Source organism: Microcebus murinus, chromosome 2 (assembly GCF_040939455.1).
Source record: "Microcebus murinus isolate Inina chromosome 2, M.murinus_Inina_mat1.0, whole genome shotgun sequence".
NCBI classification, from domain to species: domain Eukaryota; kingdom Metazoa; phylum Chordata; class Mammalia; order Primates; family Cheirogaleidae; genus Microcebus; species Microcebus murinus.
This window is the reverse complement of record NC_134105.1, coordinates 46,504,025-46,529,885: the sequence shown is the minus strand read 5'-3', so window position 1 is coordinate 46,529,885 and position 25,861 is coordinate 46,504,025. Positions and strand designations below refer to the sequence as shown.

Sequence of the window (25,861 nt, the reverse complement as noted above, 5' to 3'; positions counted from 1 at the left end):
AAATTCACCTGATTTACGATTTCTTCCTATATAAGTTCCCTGGTTACAGGGTTCTGGCAAGATCTGCTTTGTTTGCTTTGCTTTGCTTTGCTTTGCTTTGCTTGTGGCAAAGGACAGTTTGAAAATTTGATTTTCCATTGGTAATTGTTGAGTTTATTAAAAGTAAGATCAAGCATGTAAAAGTAAACTACTATAATTATTTTTTTTTTCTCTCAACCTGGAAAAAAAAGCTAGAACGATAAAGACTTTCGGTCTATGTTGTAGTCAAACTGGTTATTGCCTCCTTGGGAAGAAACTGTAGAGCTCACTCAGATGGAACAGATTTGAACTAATCTGTGAAATTTCCACATGTAGTCCCATGGCCAGGTTACCAAGACTAAGGAGGTCTTAGTGAGTGGGTTCTCTGGTTCTACGGTGTATAGCAGAGTTGAGAAACATAGCATGAAAACATTCAGCTGCTTTTAGTGGATCATCTTCTCATAGCCTCTCCCCTGCCCCTGCAATCAGTACTGCACCTCAAGACTCCAGATCCCAGTCAGAAGTGAGAGAGAGCCTCTTAGAGATTTTGAAGATGGCACTAAAGACAACAAATGGCAAACTCAACATAGAAAACCTCAATCTGAGTTTTCGAAAAGAAGACCACTCATTCTCTGGCTGCCTCCCTCCACCCAAGGTAATAATAATTACATTTCAGATTTGTTCCTCTCTAAAAGGCTACTTCAGGGCATTGGGTCTATAGTAATAAGGCACAGTGATGATCTATATTCTGCCTGTGTGTTGTATTACACAATTGTTTGTTTTCTGTGCCTGAGAGGAGGAAAAAAATAGAAAAGGAATTGTGAAATGTGCAGGAATTGTGAAACTGGTCCAGGAATTACTTATATTGGGCAATGTTTTATGTTAGAAACAAAGATTATGGGAATAATCAAATAATATTTTGCAATAGAAAACAAGTATTTTTCCAAGGCCAAATGTTCGTTTCCAATACGCTCTCCCAGGTTCCAATGAGATCAGTATGTGATATCCCATTCCTCAGGAACACCAAATCCTAAGGACTGATATAATTTATTGCTCATAGAGGTTAACATGCTGTTTTGGAGCATTCATTAATAGTGCAGATGTGTTCCATGGAAGAGGGTCAAGAACCAGATTAATTTATGGATTTTCTGTAGCCAAACAAACCCAATCATAAGGCTACCTTGGATACAGGTAAAATAAAAATTACCACTATTACTATAACTCCATTAATAATACCTCATCGCCACCACAATTTATTGAGTTCTTACCAAGTGCCAAGTACTGTGCTAATTTTGTATAATCAGCTGTGGAAAGGCAAGACTTACATGTGTATGTGCATGTGTGTGTGTGTGTGTGTGTGAGTATTGTACATGCAAGCATGTTTCACAAGAAAGAGAACTGAGATAGAATCTACATGTCAAAAATGGTCTTTACTATGTTCATGAGAAGATCTATGAAAATAGACTAAGAAGCAGCAATTCTTTGTTAGATTACAAAACTGTGAAGGTTGAATGTTCTCAGGTGATCCAGAATGGAACATATACAACTTGAAAATAAAATATATTTACTAGACCTCCTTGCAGCTTAGATTTCCAACTGGAAGAACTTAGTTCTAAAGATCTACCTCCTGGGCCTATTGTGAGGATTAAGTGAGATAAATATATGAAAGCACTTAGCATTTATATCTGATTTATAAGGACTGATTTATAAGGACTCACTAAATATTAGTTTCCTATCATTCTTATAAAAAAATCAGTGCTGGTGAAGTTCTCACGTCAAAACAGCCTAAGGGAGGAGAATCTTTTCCATGGTCTAGCAATGGCCACCTAGAGCGCTGGCTATCAGGGCAGACCTTGAAGGTTCTTCTCCCCACAGATGGTCCTAAAAGCCTAACTTTGTGGTTTGGATCCAAGTATATGGGGCACATTTTCCTTGAAGCTGGTCTGCATTTTGTGAGCCATCTGGCATCTCTTAAGACAGCTGGAACTCACTCAAAGTATATTACAGTTCTGGGAGGCATGTAAAATAGAATTTTGTTTCCACAGAACATGAGGCAAATCGAGGCCCAAGGGATATTGGATACAGGAAGCAGGAATAGTCATACCCCACCTACCTTGCCTCTGGACACAGGACTTCAGTGTGGACTGGGAAAGGCAATGTCTGAGTCAGAAGGGATTTTTTAATTTTTGGTTTTTGTTTTGGGGATTTTTTTAAGACCAAGAGCTCTTAATCTCCTTGGGGTTCAAGAAAGACAATCACAGAACTTCTTGAGTTTCCCATGAAAGTTATGCACTCTCTCTCCATAAAAACAAAAAAATAAAAAAATTAAGCACATATACATAGCCACCATTTCAGAGGGTTTACGGATAGATCATCTATAGTTTCCAAGATAAATGCATTCTTAAAGGATAATCTATGGGTCTTGTCACTCAAATCAATGGAATTTTGGCCATTCACAAAGAACAGTATAGAAACATATCAAATATCTGTCATCTTCATTCTGTGTCTCAGTCATCCTGTTCCTCTAGCATGTCTTTGATGCAATGATAGCCTCTGACATAAATTTATTTATTAACTACCCTGACCATTACCAAGTCAAGTATAGACTCAATAGAGCTGTAGAACCTAAGCAATTCCTAGGCATGCAGGCTCAGTTTAACCCCTTCATACATAATCTATGTTCTTCACCTCTTGAACTCATCCTTTTTCTGTTTCACTTCATAAACCCCTCCCAAACTGCTTCCAGATCTGCCTCCCAAAAAGAGCTAGCTAGAACACATGTTGCTCCACCTGTAATTACGCTTCTTTGTTTTCATGCAGCTTCCTAATTATCACTTGGAGGGAGTTTCATTGCTGAGATAACTGGGGTTTGTGAATGTGAAGTTCATTCTTGTGGAAAGACTCTAGCTACACTAGTTAAGTGAACCAGAACTATAAAACCTCTGTAAGACCTAATTCTGCAGTTTGTCAGGCTTCCTTTTCATATTTAGTTGTCTCCATACCTGTCCACTCTGCCCTAAAACTACAAAAAATGATTTCTGCTAACTTTGAATCATTCCCTTCCTCCAGTGTAATAGCTATCTATCTGATTGATATGACACATTTAATCTATTCTTACATTTGACATAATAATGACTCAACATGTTCTGGGCATGTGATAGGCACAATGGACTTTTATGATTTCAGTTCCTAATTTCTCAAGGAGCTCAGGGGAGATGTGTTGTTTTAAACATGGCATCACAATTCTGGGCGACAATTCAGTGAAGGAACGCAGAGAAGGAACACCAATGTAGCCTATCTTGAAAGCTCTCCAGAGAAGATGAGGCAAACACTGAATCTTAGAGGACAGGCAAGTTTGGCAAAGAAATGGAGGTGGGTGTGTGGGAACTGGGGAAGAGATGGAAAAAGCGTTCTAGGTAAAAGGAACAATGTGAAATTGCACTCACGTGCAAGCATGGCTAATTCAGGAAACTGTAAGTCCCTGTTCAAATTGACTTTAGAATGAAAAGTAGGAGCCAGTTTATAAAGGATCTTTCCAAGGAGTGTAAATTTTATCCTGAAGGTCCAAAGTAATCATTGAAAGATATTAAACAAGTGAATGATATGCTCAAATTTAAAATTTGAAGAGAAAGCATTCTAATAGAATTTGGAGAATTGGTTAGAGGTAGGCAAAACTAAAGGCAGATAGACCCTTTAGAAGGCTGTTTCAATAATCTAGGCAAGTAATTGTGGGGGTTTAGACCAAGGCAGTGACAGGAGGGATGGAGACATTCAGGGCGTAGGAAAGGTCTTGAGGACTAATTGGATGTGGGCCCTGAATTAGGAGAAATCAAAAATAGCTCCCAAGTTTCTGGCTCTGGCAACTTGGCAGAGTGTGGTGCCATTCTCTGAGATGGGAAACAGAAAGGGAGTAATGGGGGCGGAGGGTAGAGGAATGGATGATGAGTGCAATTTTGAACATATTGATCTGGGTAGAGAGGTTAAAGCTGAAGAATGATTTAAGGCTCCTCAAATACAAAGTGGAAGTCATGGGAGTCATGAAGATTACCCAAGGACATAATGGAAAGTGAGAAGGGAAGAGCTTAGGGAGAGCACTCATTGTTAAGGACAAAGTGGATGAAGATAACTCAACAAAGGAGATTTGAAATAACCAAAGGAGACTCGGGAGTGGTCAAGAAAGCCAAAAGGAAAGAGAGTTCAGAGAAGGGTGGTGTGGTCATTTGCATTCCATGCTGCAAAAATCAGTCCTATACCTAGGATTGAAGAATATTCATTAAATTTAAAACCACTAAGGTTTCTAGTAACTTGGTAAAGAAAATTTAAGCAAAGGCATGGGGTAAAATGCAAATGGAGCTATACCTGGGAAAAGAGGGCCTAAGATAGTATGCACCACTCTTTCATAGAGCATTTTAGGGAAATGAATATTTGTTTCATATATCACTTTTAATAACATAGACATTTTCTTTACTTCTGATTAAAAAATATTTCCTTATTAAACAGAACAAACTGCACATAAATATTTCTTCCTAAGGGTCATCATTATGAATATTCATGCTTTAAAAGAATTTTAATAATAATCTTCAATAAGATGAAATTGCTGTGGTTTTCTAGTAGGTGTTTCTGTTGCTCCTCTACAACTGTCAGCAGTCAGTTCTCAGCAGCTATCAATCAGCCAGCCTCTAGGAACCCTGATGTACTATTCCTAATCTGCTGTTCATTTTAGCCTAGAGCAAAACTCAATGTTGCCAGAAGTGACTGATCTGTTTTTAGACTAACCTCTTGATATTGATGTTTAAAAATACATCAATATGCTCTAATCATGAGGATAATTCAGTTCTTATTTATGGAATGAAATGGTATAATGTGACCAATTTCTACCTCTGTAACTTTCTTTTTTACTAACTTCTATTCATGCACACTCCACTCTTTAGCGACTTCAACTCATTCATTCACTCCCTCATTCATCCATGCATTCATTCAGTCAACACTTATTGCCCATCCTAGGCAATGGTGATAAGAAAATGAACGTGGCCCAATTCCAGCCCTGAGTAAGCCACTGCCTTGTAGAGATACTCACCAAGTAACAGATTATTACTGCCCAGCCTGAAAAGGGGTATAAAGGGACAGCAAAGTGAATACTGTCAGAACACATGTCATTTCTAAAAAGCAACATGCTCTTTCTCACCCATTATTTACATACACTTTTCCTCTGCCTGGAATTCTCCCCAACTCCTTATTCTTTTGGAAAATTCTATTCATTTTTTTTTCATGTTTCAAATCAATCTTTTCCTACTTCTCTATACCTTGTAATATGTAAGTTTCAAAGACAGATTTGTTGTCTTTCCTTCCACAAAGACAAATGAAGATGAGCCTTTCTTGCCATCTTAAAATGTAGGTTTAATGAGTATTCAAGTATGATGAGACAAACAGATCAGAAGACAATTGCCATTGAAAAGATAGTTTGTTTCTCACAGTTGCTGAGAGAAGGGGGCATGCCACACCACACAGGAAAGAATCAGGGTCAGCCAGGAGGCAGAGGGGGTGGGCACGGGCCTTTATTATGGGTTTCTCAGGAAGAAATGGACAAGCAGGGTAAGCAGGTTTTGATTGGCTAGTTTGAATACCTTCAGCAGCTCTGTACCTGGCCCTGGGGTGATTAGGGCAGGGGAATAGCAGCAGCCTTATCAGAGCCCCAATAAAGGAGATGGTTGGGGTAATGGCTTTGCATAAGTTGGTTTGTATATGAAAGGCACACTTTCAGGAAAGGTTGGCTATGGGCCCAACAAAGCCCTTAGGATGTTAAAGCGTGGCTACTAAAAGCTATGCTTAATACCATCACTGTACTGAACTTCCTCTCAAAATAGTAACAGTAGCCACTAACACAGTTTTAATATCCCTTATCTGAAATGCTTGGAACTAGAAGTGTTTTGGATTTCAAATTTTGTCAGATTTTGGAATATTTGCATATACATAGTGAGATATCTTAGAGATAGGACTCAAGTCTAAACATGAAATTCATTTATGCTTCATATATACTTTATACACATAGCGTGAAGGTAATTTTATGTGCTATTTTTAATAATTTAGTGCATGAAACAAAGTTTGTGGTAAGTACTTATGTGCAGAATTTTCTACTTGTCATTTCACATTGGTGATCAAAATGTTTTGGATTTTGGATTTTCAGATTAGGGATGTTCAACCTGTAGTTAGGTTGGCCCTAAATAGCTATTGAGTAGCTACTGTTTTATTAAGTATTTATTTATTTATGTAGCTATTATTAGAAATGTCTAATTTAGTGTTTAGACTAAATTAGATATTTCTTTTTTCCCTCCTGCTTACCTTTCTCTCTCCCTCTATTCCCTCTCCCTTCTTCTATACCTTTCTTTTATTCTCTGTCTCCCGCTCCTTTCTTTTTTCTCCTCTACCCTTTCATCTCTCTCCCTTCTTCCCTCCTCTCCCTTCCTCTCTCCCTTCTCTCTCTCTTTTTTCTCTCCCCTCCCTTCCATCTTTTCTTCATTTCAACAAATATTAACCAAATGCCTACTAAGAGCGAAGCACCATTCTAAGTGCTTATTTTATCCGTAATCTTCATAGAATCCTGGGAAATAGGAAGTACTAGTCTTCCTTAGAAGATAAAGTAACTGGGCATAGAAAGGTTAAGTAACTTCTCAAGCTCACACGGATCACAGGCAACAGATCTGGTGCTCAAAATGTCTGCTTGAGTCCAAAATTTACATTTCTAACCATTATTCCAAATATACAATACAAGCTAGCACCCCTCTAAAATTTTTAAATATTTGAATCTAAGTATTATCTACCCACCAGCCTGAGAAATAAACTGCTTTGTAAGCACTTGGGAAACTGCAATGACATTTCATCCATTCACGTAACAGATGTGTATCTGAGCATCTGGCTTCTAGATAAGTTCTATTATTCAACATTAAGGAAGTACTTAATCTCTCTAAGTCTTGGTTTCCTCATATTTAAAATGTAAATGTTAATATTAACCCTGCTGTTACAACAAGCTTCTTTTGTAAATCAACATGGCTGATCCAAAAATATGTTGCAATTTACCTATATAATGAAGCGTATATAATTCCTAGGCCTTGACCCATGGCTGACAAACATACAAGGTCAACATTCCAAAGCCCAGCATTTCCGAGTAATAAACTAAAAATTTGCTATTGATAAGCAATCAGTTAGACATTCTTGTCCTAAATGATATGCCAATGGTAGAATGCACTCCTGGGTATTAATTCTTTGTCAAAATCATATAGGTTATAATTATGGAAAGGAAATTCAAATATTAATTTTATCTTAGTAAAACTTCAAATATTTTTTAATTTGCAGGTCAGGGCTATATGTGGGAAGCATGGATTACATCTGACTTTGAGTCTGCTGGAAACATTGCTAAACCATCAAGAGTTGGGTTACCAAGACGAAATAAAGTAAGTTGAGTTTTATTATGGACTAAATGTTTGTACCCCCCTCCAAATTGACACGGTAAAGCGTAACTCCCAATGTGATGGTGTTAGAGGGTGGGGCCTTTTGGAGGTAACTATGTTTAGATAAGGTCATGAGGGTAGAACTCCCCTGATGGGATTAGTGCCTTTATAAGAAGAAGAAGAGACCACAGAGTTTCCTCTCTCTGCCATGTGAGGATATAAAAGTAGGCAGCCCGTGAGTAGGGTAGTCTGTGAGTCAGGAAGAGGGCCCTCACCAAGATTGGAATCTGCTAGCACCTTAATCTCAGACTTCCCAGACTCCAGAACTTTGAGAAATAATTGACTGTTGTTTAAGCCACCCAATCTATAATATTTGTGATAGCAACCCAAACTGACTAAGACAAATTTTTATTCACATGTTCATCTGTTAGGCTACCAAACACACAGATCTGTCTTTAGACTAGAAGTTGTATGTGTAAAGCAATCAATTTTATTGCTTGACTGAGTTAAGTAATATTTGCTTTTATTAAGACCAAAGGGTCTTCTTGGCCATAAAAAGACAAAGCAGGAAACTTCCACTTTCAGCTACTACAGACTGTCAAGGACTATATTTACCATTTCACCTTAAACATCTGAAAACTAGAACAAAATATATGAAGCAATGGTTTTCAGACATTGGTCATCAAGCAGCACAGAACAGTGATTTCTGAGAGAAGAAACATAGATGAGGTGAGCACTGGTTATTGCATAGGAAGAAAGGATTCAAAGAGAGCCCAGAATTCTCCCTGAGTTGAACAAACAGACTTGGAGTACAGGAAGGTCAAGGAAATTGAAATGCATAGTACAAAGAAGCAGAGGGGAGAGAAATACCCAAGAGTTCTCTCTGTATATTTCCAAGGGTTGCCCTTGAGTCTTCATGTGAGTGGTGGCTAACACACCTATTTGAGGAAACCACCCAAGCCTAGGGAAACACCAAAAAGAAAGAGGTAGAAACACTCTAAGATCTCATAGAGGGTTGGGAATAGTTCATGTTTCCACCAGCCAGTAAGGAACATGTCCCTAACAGATGTGGCATTGAGTAGAGTCCTTAGAAAGGTATGGTATTGTAGTGGGGACAAATTACCCTAGACAAACTCAACAAATCTTAAAAGCTCTAACAAAACTTAAAAATGATCAAAATGTTTCAGAGCAACTTAACTACCTCCAAGAACAAAACCCCTCAATTTCTAAGTTATAAAAAATCTTGAATAATCAACAATATAAATTCACAATTTCTGGAAAAATTGCCAAGCAAGAAAAAAAGCAGGATAAGTATGGTCTATTATTAGGAGAAAAATCAATCAATAGAAGCAGATTCATAAACAGCACAGTTAACATATTTAATGAACAAAGATGTTAAAAGAGTAATTATAAATACACTTCACATGTTCAAGAAGGTATAGGAAAGCATGAACAGAATGAGAGATATAGATGATGTTAAAAAGGCCCAAATAGGCCGGGCACGGTGGCTCACGCCTGTAATCCTAGCTCTCTGGGAGGCCGAGATGGGCGGATTGCTCAAGGTCAGGAGTTCGAAACCAGCCTGAGCAAGAGCGAGACCTTGTCTCTACTATAAATAGAAAGAAATTAATTGGCCAACTAATATATATAGAAAAAATTAGCCGGGCATGGTGGCGCATGCCTGTAGTCCCAGCTACTCGGGAGGCTGAGGCAGGAGGATCACTGGAGCCCAGGAGTTTGAGGTTGCTGTGAGTAGGCTGACGCCACGGCACTCTAGCCTGGGCAACAAGTGAGACTCTGTCTCAAAAAAAAAAAAAAAAAAAAAAAAGGCCCAAATAAAACTACTAGGGATGAGAAATATAATATTTTCTCCTCTAACACAAATAAACCCACTCTAATAATGAGGAAAAAAATAGACAAATAATAATGAGGGATATTCTACAAAATGCCTGACCAGTGATCCTCAAAACTGTAAAATCCATCAATATATTAATATCAATATTGGTCCATTAATGGCAACTGTACCATACTAATGTAAGATGCTGATAAAGTGGGAGACTGGATGTGAGGTATAAGAAAATTCTCTGTATTATCTTTAAATTTTTTATGTAAATCTAAAACTATTCTAAAAAATAAAGTTTATTTTCAAAATACAGTGTCTGAAAGAGAAATATTCATGATGGCAGCAACAGAAGATTAAACATAGAGTAAAACAAAACTAAACTTGAAGACATAAAAATCGACACTATCAGGGCCCAGAACAGTGGCTCACATCTGTAATCCCAGTGCTATGGGAGGCCAAAGAGGGAGGATCACTTGAGCCTAGGAGTTTGAGGCTATAGTGACCTATGATGACACCTCTGACCTCCAGCCTGGGTGACAAAGTGAGACCCTATCTGTAGAAAACAAAAGAGAAAATATACATCCCACCATCTAAAATAAAATTCAGTGTGAGAAAAATGAAGGAAAAATTAACAAAGCATCATTGATCTTTGAAACATCAGCAGCAGGCTAATACACAGGAAGTTGAAGTCTCAGAAGGGGAAGAGAGAAATGGGGAAAAAAGAATGTTGAACAAATAATAGCTGCCATTTTTTCAAATTTGTAGAAAATAATAAAGACATCGATTCAAGAAGCTCAATGAACTTTGAACATAAGAAATTTGAAATAAACCATACAAAACTTCATTATAATCTAATTGCTTAAACCAGTGATAAAGAAAAACCTTAAAAACACAGAGATAAGGACAAATTACAGTACCCCCCTTATCCAAGATTTTGCTTTCCACAATTTGTTACCCACAGTCTGAAAATGTTAAATGAAAAACTCTAGAAATAAGCAGTTCATAAATTTTAAATTGTGTGCCATTCTGAGTAGCATGATAAAATCTCACATTGCCCTGCTTGGTCCAGCCGGGAACATGAATTATCCCTTTGTCCAGCACATGTATTCTGTACATGCTACCCACTCCTTAGCCACTTAGTAGCTGTCTTGGTTATCAGATTGACTGTGCTATCATAGTATGCCATCAATTAACCTTTAATTTACTTAATAATGGCCTCAAAGCTCAAGAATAGTATTGTTGGCAATTTGAATATGCCAAAGAGAAGCCATAAAGTGTTTTCTTTAAGTAAAAAGTTGAAAGTTCTTAACAAGGAAAGAAAGAAAATCATATACTGAGGTTGCTAAGATCTACAGTAAGAACAATTCTTCTATCCATAAAATTGTAAAGAAGGAAAAAGAAATTATTGAATAGTATATATAGGATTTGGTACTACTAATGGCTTCAGGCATCCACTGGGGTCTTGGAATATATGCCCCAGAATAAGCAGGGATGACTGTAATTTCTTTCTTAAATTTTTGGTAAAATTCAGCAGTTGAATCCTTCAGGAACCCACGGTTCCTGTTTTGGAATGTTATTAATTATCAATTCAATTTCTTTAATCAGTAAATTAACTCTCTCTTCAGAATATCCCCAGAATCTGGTCACTTCTCATCCCAAGTCTATTGTTACTTAACCACAGTCCATCCAAGCAAGCATCATCTTTCTTCTGGATTTCTATAACAGCCTCTTAACTAAACTTTGCTCCTACTCTTGTCCTTAGTTTATGCTTCATTCAGCAGCTATAGTGATCTGTTTAAAAACCTAAGACAGTTCCTATCATTGCTCTTCTCAAAATACTGTGAGAGCACCTTATTTCACTCAGAGAGAGAGAAAAAAAAAAATCAAAGTCCTTACACAGAGTTCTACATGATCTATTCCCCTATCCTTTGACTCCACCTAAAACTGTTCCAGTTACACCATGCTCCTTGTCCTCCTCAAATACACCATGCAAACTCCCTCCTTAGCACCACCGATCCTTTAATGCTTCCTCTACCCAGAATGCTCTTTCCCCAGGTATGCTCGTGCTAACTCCCTCACCTTCTTTATTTCTGCTCAAACGTGTCCTTGTCAATGAAGCCTACACTAACCACCCTTTTTAAAGTTGTAGTCCCCATCTTTTCTCCCCCTTAACAGTACTCTCCTTTTGTTTTCTTCTATATGCTTATCAGCTTCTAATGAATTAGGTAATTTGCTGATTCATCATGATTATAGTTACTATTTATCTATCTCTGTTAGACAATAGACTTTGGTGCCTTGAGGCAGGCAGGATCTTTGTTTCATTCACTGATATATCCCAACTGTCTAGAGCAATGCCTGGCCCAGAGTAGGTACTCAATAAATATTTTTGGACTTAAACTGAATTAGGGGTGGAATAGAGTCTCAAAATACTCCTGGGGATGCTGACATATGAATTCTCCCCAGTCCCTAGCTCATGGGAAAATTGAAGGAGACCTTCCCCAACCACCTCATCAAAATCAGATTACTTGTGCTCTACTCTCTCATAGCACCCAGTCATTTCATTTTCTAACACTTATTACTACTTGTATGTATTTGTCCACTTAATTTCTACATAGTGATCTCCATGCTAGCAAGGAGCATGACTGTTTGCCTCACACCATATTCCCAACATCTAGCCCAGTACTTGGCACATGGTAGGTATACAGTAAATATTTGATGCATTCATTTATTCATTCATTTAGCAAACATTTATTGAGTGCCTATTATATACCAAGCACTACTTTAGACACTGGAAATATAGATATGAATAAAAACAAAGCCCCTTCTCTCATGAAGCTTATATTCTAATGAAGAAGAGAAATAATAAATAAGTTAGACTATATGGCATATCATAGGTGATAAGAGCAATACAGAAAAATAAAGAAGGATAAAAGTTATGGAGAACATCAGTCCATGAATAAATGAATGATGGGGTTAGGACGTTGAGCTTAGTGAATTTCCACTGTATCAGCTCTGGGCGTGGAAGTCTCCCTTCTCAAAAACCTTGGGGATGGCTGAGTGAGGATGAGGGGGAAATTTAAGGTGTAAAAACAGAAAAGTAAGCTAAGAGCTGAGTAGAAAACCAAAAGTTGAAATTGAGAGTCCTAAAAGGTACCAATAAAAAGAAGACAAAAGCAAGTATCAAAGTTTATGTTATACCTGGTTCATAATAATCTATAGATATTTGTTGATTAAAAATCAAGGTCCAGAACCAAGATTCCAAGAATTGAGAAAATGAGACCAAGAGAAAACAGGGAGTAAATGAGGTTAGGCTACTTACTATTCTATCAATATTCTCAATTCCTCACTGTTTTCGTGCAGATCAGAGAAGCACACAGACTTCTTTATTTACCTGCCTTTGACCTTTAAATGTTCAAGGACATCAAAACCATGAGAATCAAAGAAGAATTGCATTTACAAGAGATAAACCTGTTTCATCCTTAAGCAGTCATTGGCTAAAGCTTCTTCTGTTGAATTAAATCCATTCCGTTAAGGGCTTTGTATGCAAACCTATATCCTTAAGAGATTAAAGATGCAATTTAGACACACATTTTAGGAGCTGAATGCACGAATCATTATTTTAGTACATATTGTCCATTAATCTGCTGTTCAATTGGGAACCCATTTGGAATGTGGCTGCTTGCTAATTAGCAGGATTCTAGTGCTGAGCTGCTTCCTGATTAAATGTCCTTTAGAATCAATAAAACATCAGGAGGGATTATGGTGATGTGGGATTAGCCCCATCTAACCAAATAAAATGAGTTGTGTTCCCTTCTTAAACTGTCATGTTGTAAGAGCTGACGAGAGGAGCAATTTTGCAAACCCTGTTACAAAGTTGTTGTTGTTGTTTTTTTAACATTGAGATTTGTTTTTTTGCCATTTGCTTACCAATTAGCAGAGACATCAGTGAATGACTGCCAGGGTAAGGCGATTTTGAGAAAGACTTGATTACGATTTCAAATCTCTACTCTGAATCACCCTTTTGTAAAATGAGTTCAGGTTGCGTTGGATGGAAATTATTATCCATGTTCTTGGCCGGGAACATGTAAGTCAGAATTAGCATTTAATGTTTCTATGTGACTTTGCAATAAATGGTAATTAAGGAGGGCAGAGAGAGAACAGGAGGCAAACTAATACTCTAAAATTGTATTGGCAAAATTAAATGTTTCAAACCAGTTTAAAACACATGCACACATGCCAAATTGTGCTGGGGGGGGGGTAAATAATGAAGCCGCTGTGGAAGCTTCATGAATAGGGTAGAGCAATTGACATAGCCACAAGTAGGACTTATCATACACATCTGGCCCATTATTGAGAGTGCAATTAAGTTGAAAAGGACTGGTTTTGCTAATCCCAGGAACAAGCAGAGGATTTTAGGAGATAAAGGAAACATGAGGTGTCTGATTCAACAATTACTTTTAAAAGGAAATAGGAAAGTGTTAGGTAGTAAGCTATTAGAGATATGGTTATGGATCTTCCTACTGGCTGAACCTTAGAAATCAGACCTGCTTTTTGTCTTCCAAATAATAATAATAATAATGATATAGTTTTTATTAATGGCCAACATTTATATTGAACTTACTATATCCTAAGTAATGTTCTAAGTGCTTTATAAATATTAACTCTCTTAATTCTTGAAATTTTCTCATGAAGTAGGTACTATTATTTTTCAAAAGAAGAAACAGAGGCACAGAGATGCTAAAACTAATAAATAACTGGTAAATGGATTCATCAATAAGAATAAGTCAAATGCAGGCTCGCTAGCTTCAGAGTCTTGGCTCTTAATCACTGCTCCATACCAACTCTCCTACAAGTCCTACGAAACTCAGCAGGGTATAAAAGAGTGGCTAGGCACAGGGACTTTGGGCAAACAGCCTGACTTCCAGAGCTGGCTTCACCTTTGAGCTTGGTGCTGAACACAGCTCTGGATTTGAGTTTAGTATCACTCACCCTCTCCTCCAGGAGCCAGGAGAAGTATACAAAAGGGGAAGGCTTTAAGCTCCAGGGGCAGGTATGATTCAAAGGAGTCCAGGTACTCCTCCTGACCAGGTTAGCCATCCCACCACCCCTCAGCCCCCATCCATGGCAAAAGGCGGCATGAGCTCTGGAACTATATAGTCCTAGATGGAAATCCTGCCTCTGAAATACACAAGCTTTGGGAATTTGGCTGAGTAAGGACTTTCTTTTAACCTTAGTTTTCTCATCTATCAAATGGAATAATCCTTTTTGTCTACATTTGAGACTTTGTTGCCTGTATATCAGGGAAGGGCTGTGTTTCTCCCAGTTTACTGGAAAGTTGGAGGAATTCAACTTAGACTACATGAACAAGAAGGTGAGAGCACAGGAAGACAGGGCAGGGGAATGAGCATCCCAGCAACAGAGTTAAATAATATGACCCAAATAGCCTCCTGACTGGAGAGGGTAAGGGATTGATGCATGTACACCTCATATCTTCCAGGCATGGTGCTAGATGCTCTACATGGCTACATGGCATACCCCCAATAGCCCAATGAGTTTGTTTTTCTTATAGACCCACTTCACAGATGAGTAAACTGAGGTTTAGGGACCTTAATTAAATTACTTCTAAAAGTTAGCCTTCTTTGTATTTTCTTTGTCCCCATTAAGGGCTGAAATGTGTCTCCCAAAAATTCATATGTTGAAGCGCTAACCCTCGATACTTCAGAATATAACCGTATTTGGAGATAGGGCCTTTTAAAAAGTGATAATTAAGTTAAGATGAGGCTGTTAAGGTGGGCCCTAATTCAATATGACTCATGTCCTTATAGAAAGAGGAAATTTGGACACCAGGAATACAGGTGCATAGAGGAAAGACCATATACATAGGACACAGCAAGAAGGTGGCCATCTGCAAGCCAAGGGGAGAGGCCTCAGAAGAAACCAAATCTGCCAACACCTTCATCTTGAACTTCTAGCCTCCAGAACTCTGAGAAAATGAATTTCTGTTGTTTAAGCCACAGTCTGTGGTATTGTTATGGTATATGTTATGTGGTATTGTTATACCATAGACTGAGTGACTTATAAACAACAGAAATTTATTTCTTACAGTTCTGGAGGCTGAGAAGTCCAGGGTCAAGTCACCAGCAGATTTATTGAATGGTGAGAATCCACCTTCTCATGATAGCCATCTTCTCACTGTGACCTCCCATGGTGGAAAGGGCAAAGGGTCTTTCTTATTCCTCTTATAAGGACACCAGTCCCATTCCTGAGGGCTCTGCCCTCATGACCAAAGCACTTCCCAAAGACCCTATCTCCTAATACCGTGGCAGTGAGGATTTCAATATATGAATTTTGGGGAGACACAAATATCCGGACCATAACACAGTCACAGCCAACTGATACAGTCCCTAATGGCTAAAAGCCTCACTGGTAGTCTCCTTCCTATCCGTCTCCTACTTCTAGCATATTCTGTTCCTCTTGGCTGGAGTAGAGGATTACAGGATTCTGAAGGGAATGGCTATAATGATTAAATTCTTTCAGTGATGGGACTTAATTTTTTATTCTGGCAATCTTAGCAGGGCTGACTCTTTAGCACTGTTGCATACTTCATCTCAGCCGAGCTTGGTGGGATTTGTAGGAACTACCCGGGTGAGAGATGGGAAAGAGCACTTTAGAGAGAAAAAGCAGTAAGTGCCAAGACAGAAAGGCAAGCGAAAACATAGCAAGTTTGGAGAACTGCAAACTGCTCGTCATGACTAGAGCACACATTTCAGGAGGCAAAGAAAAGTGATGAACTTGGGAGGTGAGCACCAGCACACCTTTTGACTTAAGCCTGTATGAACCTCATAGAGGAGCATGCCACCTGTGACTGCCTCCATCAAGATTATAATGATGTTTCAATAAAATAGACCATATTTTGTGTGTTTAGTATGTTTACGTTTGTTTTGTTTTTACGTATAAGGCTTTTTGTGTAAAACAGCATCTGCTTAACAGCCCTGAATAAAATTCCTACGAACAAAGAAAGAGGCAAAAAACACATAAGTAGCAAAAACTAGTAGGCACTCTAGTGTCAGAGAATGTAGAGGGAAGGTCGGGCGTGGTGGCTCATGCCTGTAATCCTAGCACTCTGGGAGGCTGAGTGGGAGGATTGCTTGAGCTCAGGAGTTCGAGACCAGCCTGAGCAAGAACGACACCCTATCTCTACTAAAAATAGAAAGAAATTAGCCAGGTGCCCTGGTGCATGCCTAGAGTCTTAGCTACTCAGGAGGCTGAGACAGGAGGATGCTCTGTGCGGGAGCATCACTTGACACCAGGAGTCTGAGGTTGCAGTGAGCTATGATGATGCCACTGCACTCTACCCTGGCAACAGAGTGAGAGCCTGTCTCCAGAAAACAGGAATTCCCACTACCTATAAATAAATGGAATGTGGGGAAATCAAGGAGTTGCCTGCCCCGTGTTTTGCCCTGCCCACCTATAGGCATGGAAGACAGAACATGCTCATCCTCTCACCACAGCCTTCACTTTGATTTGGAGACCCCAAATTTTAACCGACCAGAAAATCACACAGGTGCTGCTTCCTTGTGCAACCTAATCACTGCTGATGCTTTCCACCTCTCCTTTCCCTCGCTCTCCCACTCAAGGATATGTATAACTGCCCACACACCACTTTTCTGTACCTATTTAGAGAGCCCAACTCTCAGGAATGACAGAGCAGAAAGTTGGGGTGAATGAGGTGGAAAGGGGAAAATCTGATTATGGTGTTTGCATCTGGTAAAGTGTAATTCCTGAAAATAAAGTCATAAGAGTTAGAAGAGAGAAAGGAAGAACCCTAATAGTTGTATATGCTATGGAGCATATAGATTGTGACATACTATAGCCATTTGGGGTGCCTAATATCTAACAGGTGTGGTGAGAAGATCCTACCAAGGTACACCAGGCAAATGCCTGAGAGGCACCAGGAATGGATGGGAGTTGCCATCTGCCCTTGACCGCAGGTCTAGTCTACGAGAGCAGTGAGCAAGGCCAAAGGCAATCAATGCAACTCATCTGCTGGGTTGAACCAAATGTGAACAGATCTTCATCTGATGCTGAATAAAGAGAAAACGGCAACATGCAATGTCTAATTTGTTTTTAAAAATACTGTAGAACATGGAAAAGGAATCACAATCCCACAGATTCCAAATCTCAACAAATCTTTGGAAATGATCTAGTATAGAAACCAGGAAAATTTTAGAAAACCATTGTGGTTCTCTATAGGATATAAGAAGCCATGTCCCCCATGGAAATGAATTGCAAGGTAATAAACATAAGTAGATAAAAAGGCTGTAAAAATGAAATTTAAAAAGCACAAAAAGCGAACAGAAGAAAGTAGAAAGAACTTGGGGAAATATGGATGGTTTCAAGGAAACTAAAATTAGGAGAATTTATAGGTAACCTATAGCAGAATAGGTTATATATTCTATAGCAGAATTAAGAGGTAACCAGGAATCAATAAACAAAAAAAGCAAAATTAACACTAGAGAAATTCTAATACATAATATCAAATTTAAGAGGCTTCCACAAAGTTTATAGAAAAAGAATAAAGAAAAAAAATGAGGATAGTAGATATAGAAGAATAAGATTAGAGATTCGACCTAAGAGGCCTTGGTATTATGGAAAAGGAAACTAGAAAAATAGGAAAAAGAAACAAAAACAAGAGTTCCAACTAAAGAAGCTTCTCAGAGCTGCAGAAAAAGAAAGAGCGGTCTGTACACAGATTGAAAGGACTCTCTATGATCTAAGCTAAATTAAGAAAAAATCTATACATGTCTAACCCAACAAAACTTGTATTATGAAGACAAAATGATTCAAGGATCCAGGCCAAAAACAAAATAAAGCTAAACCAAAGCAAACAAAGGGGAAAATTAATTATAAATGAACAAAAATCAGATTGACATCAGACATATATAATAATAAATGTCAGAAGACACTAGAGCTGTGCCCATGGAATTTCAAAGGACAAAAAAATGCAACCTATGCCAAGTCACATTACATTCATGTAGAGCTGGAGTCAGGCAGCCAGGGTGTAAGTCCTGGTTGTCCCACTGATCCATGTGCCCTGAGGCAAGTCACTTACAAGCCTCATGATGAGCGACTGACTCAATCAAATGAGACAATGCACAAAAAGTACTCAGAATATTCACTAAATGCCATTTTAACTTGGTAAATCCAGTTAAATTCGGAATTTGAACTCAGTTCTGCCTATCTAGAATCAGGCTCACAGAATTTGTCCTCCAGTCCCGACCTTTCTGGCTTGACACTGGAGGTTTGGGTATCTACTCGTGTTATTAGAATTATATAGTGCCTCTTACAGCATCTAGAACCCATTCCCACAGTTAAGTTGTGAATGGTACTTTGAAGGTCTTAGGGTAGTGTAAAGAAAATGGGAGAAAGGAAATATTTTACTGGGAGGATCTTAAGAATTTTACTGGTCATAGAAGGCCTACACAGCATTCAAATCAGGCAATATCCAAGTTCAATGCTTAGAAAATTTGCCCACAATCTCCTTCCCCTACTACCAGCATATAATCAAGAAGAGGCATGAGAGTTTCTGGTGCCATTTCTTACAGAGGCCTTATCGCATATTTGATATCTAAAAGAACACTACCTGATAACTCCTAATAGCTATGAAAAACAACTGTTGCACAATATGTAAATATTAATGAATCTTGTTTCACTTTTTTAAAATTGAAGTAGAGAGGTTTTTTGCACCAAATTTAAGGACTACAACCTGGGAGACATAGACGCAAGTTACCTTGAATATATGCTCCCTGATCTAGGGCTTTTGCTTTTGTGTTTTGTTTTGTTTTGTTTTGTTTTGTTTTGTTTTGTTTAATCAGAGGGTCAGAAGATGTTGTAGGCATAAACCTGGACTTCCTAAGAGGGTCTGGAAAGAAATTGCAGGAAGTGTCGAAGACAAGAAATGATTCTATTGCAGTTTAATTCCAGATCTGTGCTCATATCAGATCTTTATATAATTATTAATATTTCTCAAGAGTGCTACTTCTTCTCCAAACTTTCTCTTACCTTCCTAGACCTGCAGCATCTTATACAGTTATCAGCTTATCTGACTTGCAGTCCTCCATATCCATACCTCATCATTCACATACCCAAAATGGCATGAGGCCCCCGAGAACACATTTTCAAAACCCAGTATCAGGATTCATATCCTGACCAAAGAACTTTTCTAATTTGTGATATCATGTATAGGAAAAGTTTTATAAGGTATAGGCAAAAGAAACTATTACATATTTAACCCATCATTTTTATTTAAAGAGAATAAAATCATATGACATTAGAACTCTTCTAGAAAATCCAGGACATATGTTTCACAATTTGTTCTTTATTTTTGTGTGACTTCTTCTGATGGGCAAGACCAAGATAAAAAAAAAATCTATTAAGTGCAGTTTGGTTGCTAGCAACAGAACCTGCCCTTTGCTGACACAAGCAAACAGAAATATTTTGAAAGAATATGTTAGTAACTAATGAAATTTGTAGAAAATAAAACTTCAGAAAGTACCAGAACCAAAAATTAAGACAGAGCTAGAGACAGAAGAGTAGAAGAAGAAAGGGAGGAAGGGAGGGGAAAGAAAGATGGAGAGACAGATGGATTGAGCTTAATTAGCCAAGGTCGGCCACTACATTGGCTAGGGCAGCGTAAGGGACTTTTAGGTACAATGTGAATGTACTTTTAGGTACAGCCTCATTCCCACTGTATCTGAAAGGAAACTGGTAGCAATTACCCCAGAGAAGATCATATTTATATATAAATGAAGGATGGATGCTGGGCAAGCAGATATAAGTGATTTTCACTACCAAAGCTTTGCTAAAATACTTTTAAGCTTTAAATGACTACCTGCGTGTCACTTGCAGACATATTGCTCAAGACAATTTCTGCCTGGGCAATTCACTAAACTCACTAGCACTCAGCACCCATACCTGTTGCCTTCTATGTTCTTTTCAGTGTTGCAATACTTCCCACACTTGTGATGGCTAAAAAGAACATTTCTGAAACCCTCTTGACACTATGTTCTAGAACTGATTTAAACCCTATCAGAAAGATGCCATTGCATGAGATTTGAAAGGCAGAAGCAGGGGTGAGAGACTACTGGTACAGAGACAGTTTATGTGTTTATCTATTTTCCTACAGCAGTAGCAACTTCAGAAACTGGGAAGTCTTTCCCATGGTCAGAAAGCACCTTGTACTGACTTGACACAACTTCGTGAGTAGGGGCAACGAGTCATCAGCCAGATTTTCCTATCATTCCCTGATCTCCGGACTACATCTGTTGAAGCCTGACCCTGAGCATAGCAGCACAGCCCCACCTCCATTTCAATAGCTTTGCAATAATTTTATGGGCACCTAATTCCCTATATCTAAGCCCTTTCTAATAAAGATATATAAAGTAGTTTTCATTTTCTGCATTGAACCCTAAATGATATAGGTATCAAAAAGCTTCTTTAATAATACTACCAATAAACTTACAGCTTCACTGCACATTCTTTCAGGGCAATGATATTGATCACTAACATTATGTTTCCTTTTCTTACACAGATGGCAGAATTTTGTTGAGATGCTGAGTAGAGCCTCTTCTGATTTGTTGGCTGATTTGCCTACAGGTAAATTCCATTATTTTGTTGCTCCTTAGAGACTCCCATTTCCCAGAGCTATTGTTGACTGTGCGGCTTAGCTTGAGTGATTTGCTTGTTGGGTTTCATCTCATTCCTTCCAGAAATATAAATGGCTCCCCATGGAAGGAATAATAGAAGTCAGGATTGCCTTCATGGCTCTTCTTTCAGGCCAAGAGAATCAAAGAAGGCATAATTCCCCAAGTTTTCTTTTATCATGAGGCATTCTCTAATGACAACCCTTTAAGATAAATGCAGCACACCTATAGAATAAATTTGTATTACTTATTAGAATTTCAGTTGCACAGTTCCTTAGATCTAGTAATCACTCAGCTAGGTATTTATTCTACTAACATTTCAATAACAAAAAACCTCCATGAGGTGTATATATATATATATATACACACACACATATATATATATATATGTTTAGTACAGTATTTTTTGGAAATATTTTTAAATGGAAATAACAAAAAGATCTTTTATGGTCCATTTAATTAAATTAGAATACAACCAATTGATAAGACTGTGCATCTATAAAATAATATAGCTGGGCTACCACAGGAAGATTTCTAAAACATTATTAAATCAAATTTTACTAATAAAGATGAATTGGGAAAAATTTGGCTATTAAGTTTTAAATACAACAGGTGAAAATATGCATTAATATTAATCTGCTGTTATAGTTTTTCTATTTACTATATCCATCAACCATTTATTGATCACTCCTCGGTTCAAAGCACAAGGTACTGAGTGTGTGTGTGTGTCTGTTGGGGAATTGATATATCAGTCCATATCCAAGTAAAAAAGCAGAAACCTTACTCAGCATTTCAAATAGAAGGAATTTACTATAGGGGATTGGTTATACAAGTATCAGAAGGCTGAAAGATCAAAGAGGGAATGGGAAGTGTTTTTTTTCCCAAGGCCACCATAACAAATTATCACAAGCTTGGTGGCTTAAAACTGCAGAAATTTATTCTCTCACAGTTCTGCAGGCTAGAAATATGAAATCAAGGTGTCAACGGGGCTATTGTCCCTCTGAGTCTCTAGAAAAGAGTCCTGCCTTGCTTTTTCCAATTTCTAGTAGCCCCAGGCCTCCCTTGGCCTGGTATTGTATAACTACAATCTCTGCCTCCCTGTCACAAGGCCTTCCTTCTGTGTTTCCTTTGTGTCACTGTATCCAAATATCCGTCTCCCTTCTCTTATAAAGATACCCATCATTGGATTTAGAGCTCACACTAATCTAGAATGACCTCGTCTTAACTTGATTACATCTGAAAACACCTTGTTCTCAATAATGTCAGATTCACAGGTTATGGTGATTAAGAGCATATGCTTTGAGGGGACACTATCCAATCCACTACGGCGAAATAATGCAGACATTAGTGACTTGTAGGGAGAAGCTGCCATCCTTAAGGCTGAGGGAATGTAGAGAAAAGGGTCCTATCATAGAATTTAGTCAGAGATAGAGCTACTACAGAGCTGGTTCTAGGATCTCCAAGAAAATGCCAAGCAGCTGGAGAAAGGATTTCTGAGGGGACACCACACAGCTGGGTCTTGGAGCACAGCATGGTTTGGGGCTCAGACCTCTAAGAAGGTGGCTGTGCTTGAACCTCTTACAGAGCACCGTGTGGTCAATGCTGAGACCACTGAAGGAATGTCATGTGGCTGTTCATCTGACCTTTGACGTTTCACACATGGCCAGTGCTGAGAATGTTGAGAAACATTATACAAGTAGCTCCTTTCTGATTCTATGAAGATACTTGCTGTCTCCTTAACGTGGTCTTTCCTTTGTGTGTGCATCCCTGGTGCTCTGTGGGTCCATATTTTTTCTTCTTATAAACGCACCAGTTAGACTGGAGTAGAGCCTACCCTAACGGCCTCATTTTAACTTATTCACTTCTTTAAAGGCCCCATCTTCAAATATGGTCACTTTTTTAGGTACTAGGGGTTAGAGCTTAAACATACAAATTTGGGGGGAACAGAATTCAGAATTCACATGGCATAGCAGAAAAATATGTAAAAATAGAGGTTGAAGTCTCCCTTTTGCAACTAAATAACCACTAAATAGCCATTAAGTGGTTATTTATAATGGTTATATTCAGACACTTATATTTTTATCATCTCTAAAATGGAAAAAAAAAAAAGAAAAGAAAGAAAAACCTGCCCTATTTATCTCATAGGGTGATTGTGAGTCTGACAAACAAAACAGGCAATGTATCACTAAGTTTTAGACAATAAGTTACTCTCCAGAACAACAGGGTGTTGTGGTGGAATTGCTGTTGCCACATTCTTGTTGTGACAGCCTACCGCTTACTGAGAAAGTTAATGTCTTGGTCTCTTCCCATTTCTGTACTTCTGGATCTTTGGTGATAAAAATTCCCTTATGCACTGAGTGAGTGCATTTTCTTTGCCTGTTCTTTAGCCCCACAGGTAAATGTTGTGAAAGGGAAGGGGGAACATTATACAGAAACTAAAGAAAGCTACTCCTTATCAGTATGTAGAATTGTGAATTTTCCCTTCCTGGGACCCCTTTGCACTCAGAGACACTATGACAAGCTGATGAAAATGATTCATTGCATATATACTCTTTTATAATAAACTTTATTTCTTTTTAAATTATAAAAATCCTGTGAACTTGCTTTTTAACGCACATATGATTTTCACATAAATACTTAGTATCTGTGACTTACACTAATGACAAGAATAGACTAGTTTCCAGCTGACCAAACTTCCTGGCAAGAACAACTAGAAGACTTAAAAAAAGAGAGACTTAAAAATACAAAAGCTAAATTTTAAAAACTCAACAGAAAGGTTTAACAGAAGCTTAGACCAAGCTGAAGAGAGGACTAGTGAACTGTAATATAGTTCAGTAGAAAACATCAAGATTGAAGCATGGATGAGAAAATCAAGACGTAACACATTAAGAAGTGTACAAGAGACATATGGGGAAAGGTGACAACATCCAACATACATGTAACTAAAGCCACAGAAGAATAGGAGAAATTGAATATTATTTGAAGCAATTGTGACTGAGAGATTTCAAAAAGTGATGAAAGACATCTTGCCACAGAACCAAGAAAAACTGTGAACTCCCACTAAGATAAGTACAAAAGATCGTAGGCCCCTCCAAACATGATAGGATCTAAAGCAGTATTTCATAAAAGGGAAGCATGACCCCAGATTTGAATTTTTCATCCTGGAGCCTGTGGATGAGGGGGAGGAAGAAGCAGCAGAAAGTAAAGTGTGATCATGATGGGGAGAATCACCAAAGAAGGAATGAATGCTAGGAAGCAAAAAAAAAAAAAAAAGAAAGAAAGAAAAACAAAACAATCAACGTCAGTCACATGACATGGTTCATGAGATGAGGCCTTCGGCTCTGTGAACATGCAACCCACTTCTCTTTCCTTTCCATTCTGCCGTAGCAAGGCTCTCCTCTTAGCAGGAATGCACCAGACACTCCTACCTCATGGCCTTTGCCTTTGCTGTAACATTTTTCTTGAATGCCTTTTCCCCATATATTTTCATGACTTGCTCCCTTGTTTCTCCTCCACACTTTATTCTATTTTAATGTCACTTCCTCAAAGAGACCTTTGGTGAATTGCCTATCCATAATGGGTTTTAGCTGTGCTTAAGCTTATCAGTACCTGACATTATTTTATGCACCTGTTTGCTCTCACCACTAGAATGCACACTCCGTGAGGAAAAAGATTCTGTCTCGTTCATTGTTGTATCATAATGCCGAGGACAGTGCCTAGCATATAGTTTGCACCTCAAAAATACGTGTTCAATGAATGAAAGAGTTAGAATCACAGACCTAACCCTACCTCTATTATCTCAAGCACATAACTAAGACTTTCATTGCCTCAGTTGCCCCATATGTCAAATCAGGAAAACTTCTACCTCACGGAGTTATTCTTTAGATTATGTGGAAACATTTTCCATTTATAGATACTTTGACATATATTATTAATAATTTCCTTCTCACAAAAGCTTCATTTGGTAGGCCTTCAGTGAGGCCAGGAGCTTTTATTTAAATCTGTTGTTCTCTACCCAGTTTCACTTTAGAATCACCTAGGTAATTTTTTTAAAGGTCTGAGCTGGATTCTCCCCCTGAGATTCTGATTTAATTGGTCTAGTGTGACACCTGAGCATTGGTCATTTTTTAAAGCTGCACAGGTGGGTCTAATGTGCAGCCAGTGATTTCAAGACCACTGATTTCAAGTCATTAGTGGGAGCAGACAGGAGGGCTGGCTGTGTAACTCTCAGAATCCACTGGAAGCCCTGTAAAACCTGGCCCTTCCCACACCTGGAAATCTCTAGAAGCCAGCTTGGCTTATTTCCTCCAGTACAAATCTTCAACTGGCAGACTAGACAGATGGTTATTATTCATCCTTCTTGCTGTGTTAGAAAGAAAAAAAATGAGCTCTGCTTCAGATTTTTCAAACAATTTCTACATGTGCAAACCATTACCTTTTTATATACTATTAAGTATTAGGAAGGAGAAAGGGAAGCTTAAAAGAGACCTAGCGGACTAGCATATATTTTCTTCTAATGGAACTTTTAGAAGTGCAGACAGTAGAAAGTAACTGGATGAGGACAAAGTCTAGGTTCTAGATCTTATTCTTATCCTTAAAAGGATAATACATTGAGCACTGCCCAGAAATAAAAATGCCTAGCACATGCTAATTAACGTTAGGTCCTCTTCTCTAGGGAACTAGATTTGCTTAAGGTAATATAATAATAACACAACAACAAATAATAGTATCTTGTATTGAACATCTTCTATGTGTTAAGCATTTTATGTAGGTAATTTTTAACTCCACAATATTACTGAAAATTGCTGTAATTTGACAAATGAAAGAATTAGGATCCAAAAACTTGTAGCTGA

At 38.2% G+C, this 25,861-nt stretch overlaps 1 protein-coding gene across 1 annotated transcript in view; it reads left to right on the top strand.

The window, feature by feature from the left end:
- Nucleotides 1-25,861, top strand: part of C2H1orf87 (chromosome 2 C1orf87 homolog) — a 71,904-nt gene that overhangs the window by 33,358 nt on the left and 12,685 nt on the right. Inside the window, exons 7-9 of the mRNA XM_012785150.2 lie at nt 508-673; nt 7,369-7,466; nt 20,897-20,961. Coding sequence (XP_012640604.2) covers nt 508-673; nt 7,369-7,466; nt 20,897-20,961 — 329 coding nt within the window. The remainder of the gene's footprint in view (nt 1-507; nt 674-7,368; nt 7,467-20,896; nt 20,962-25,861) is intronic.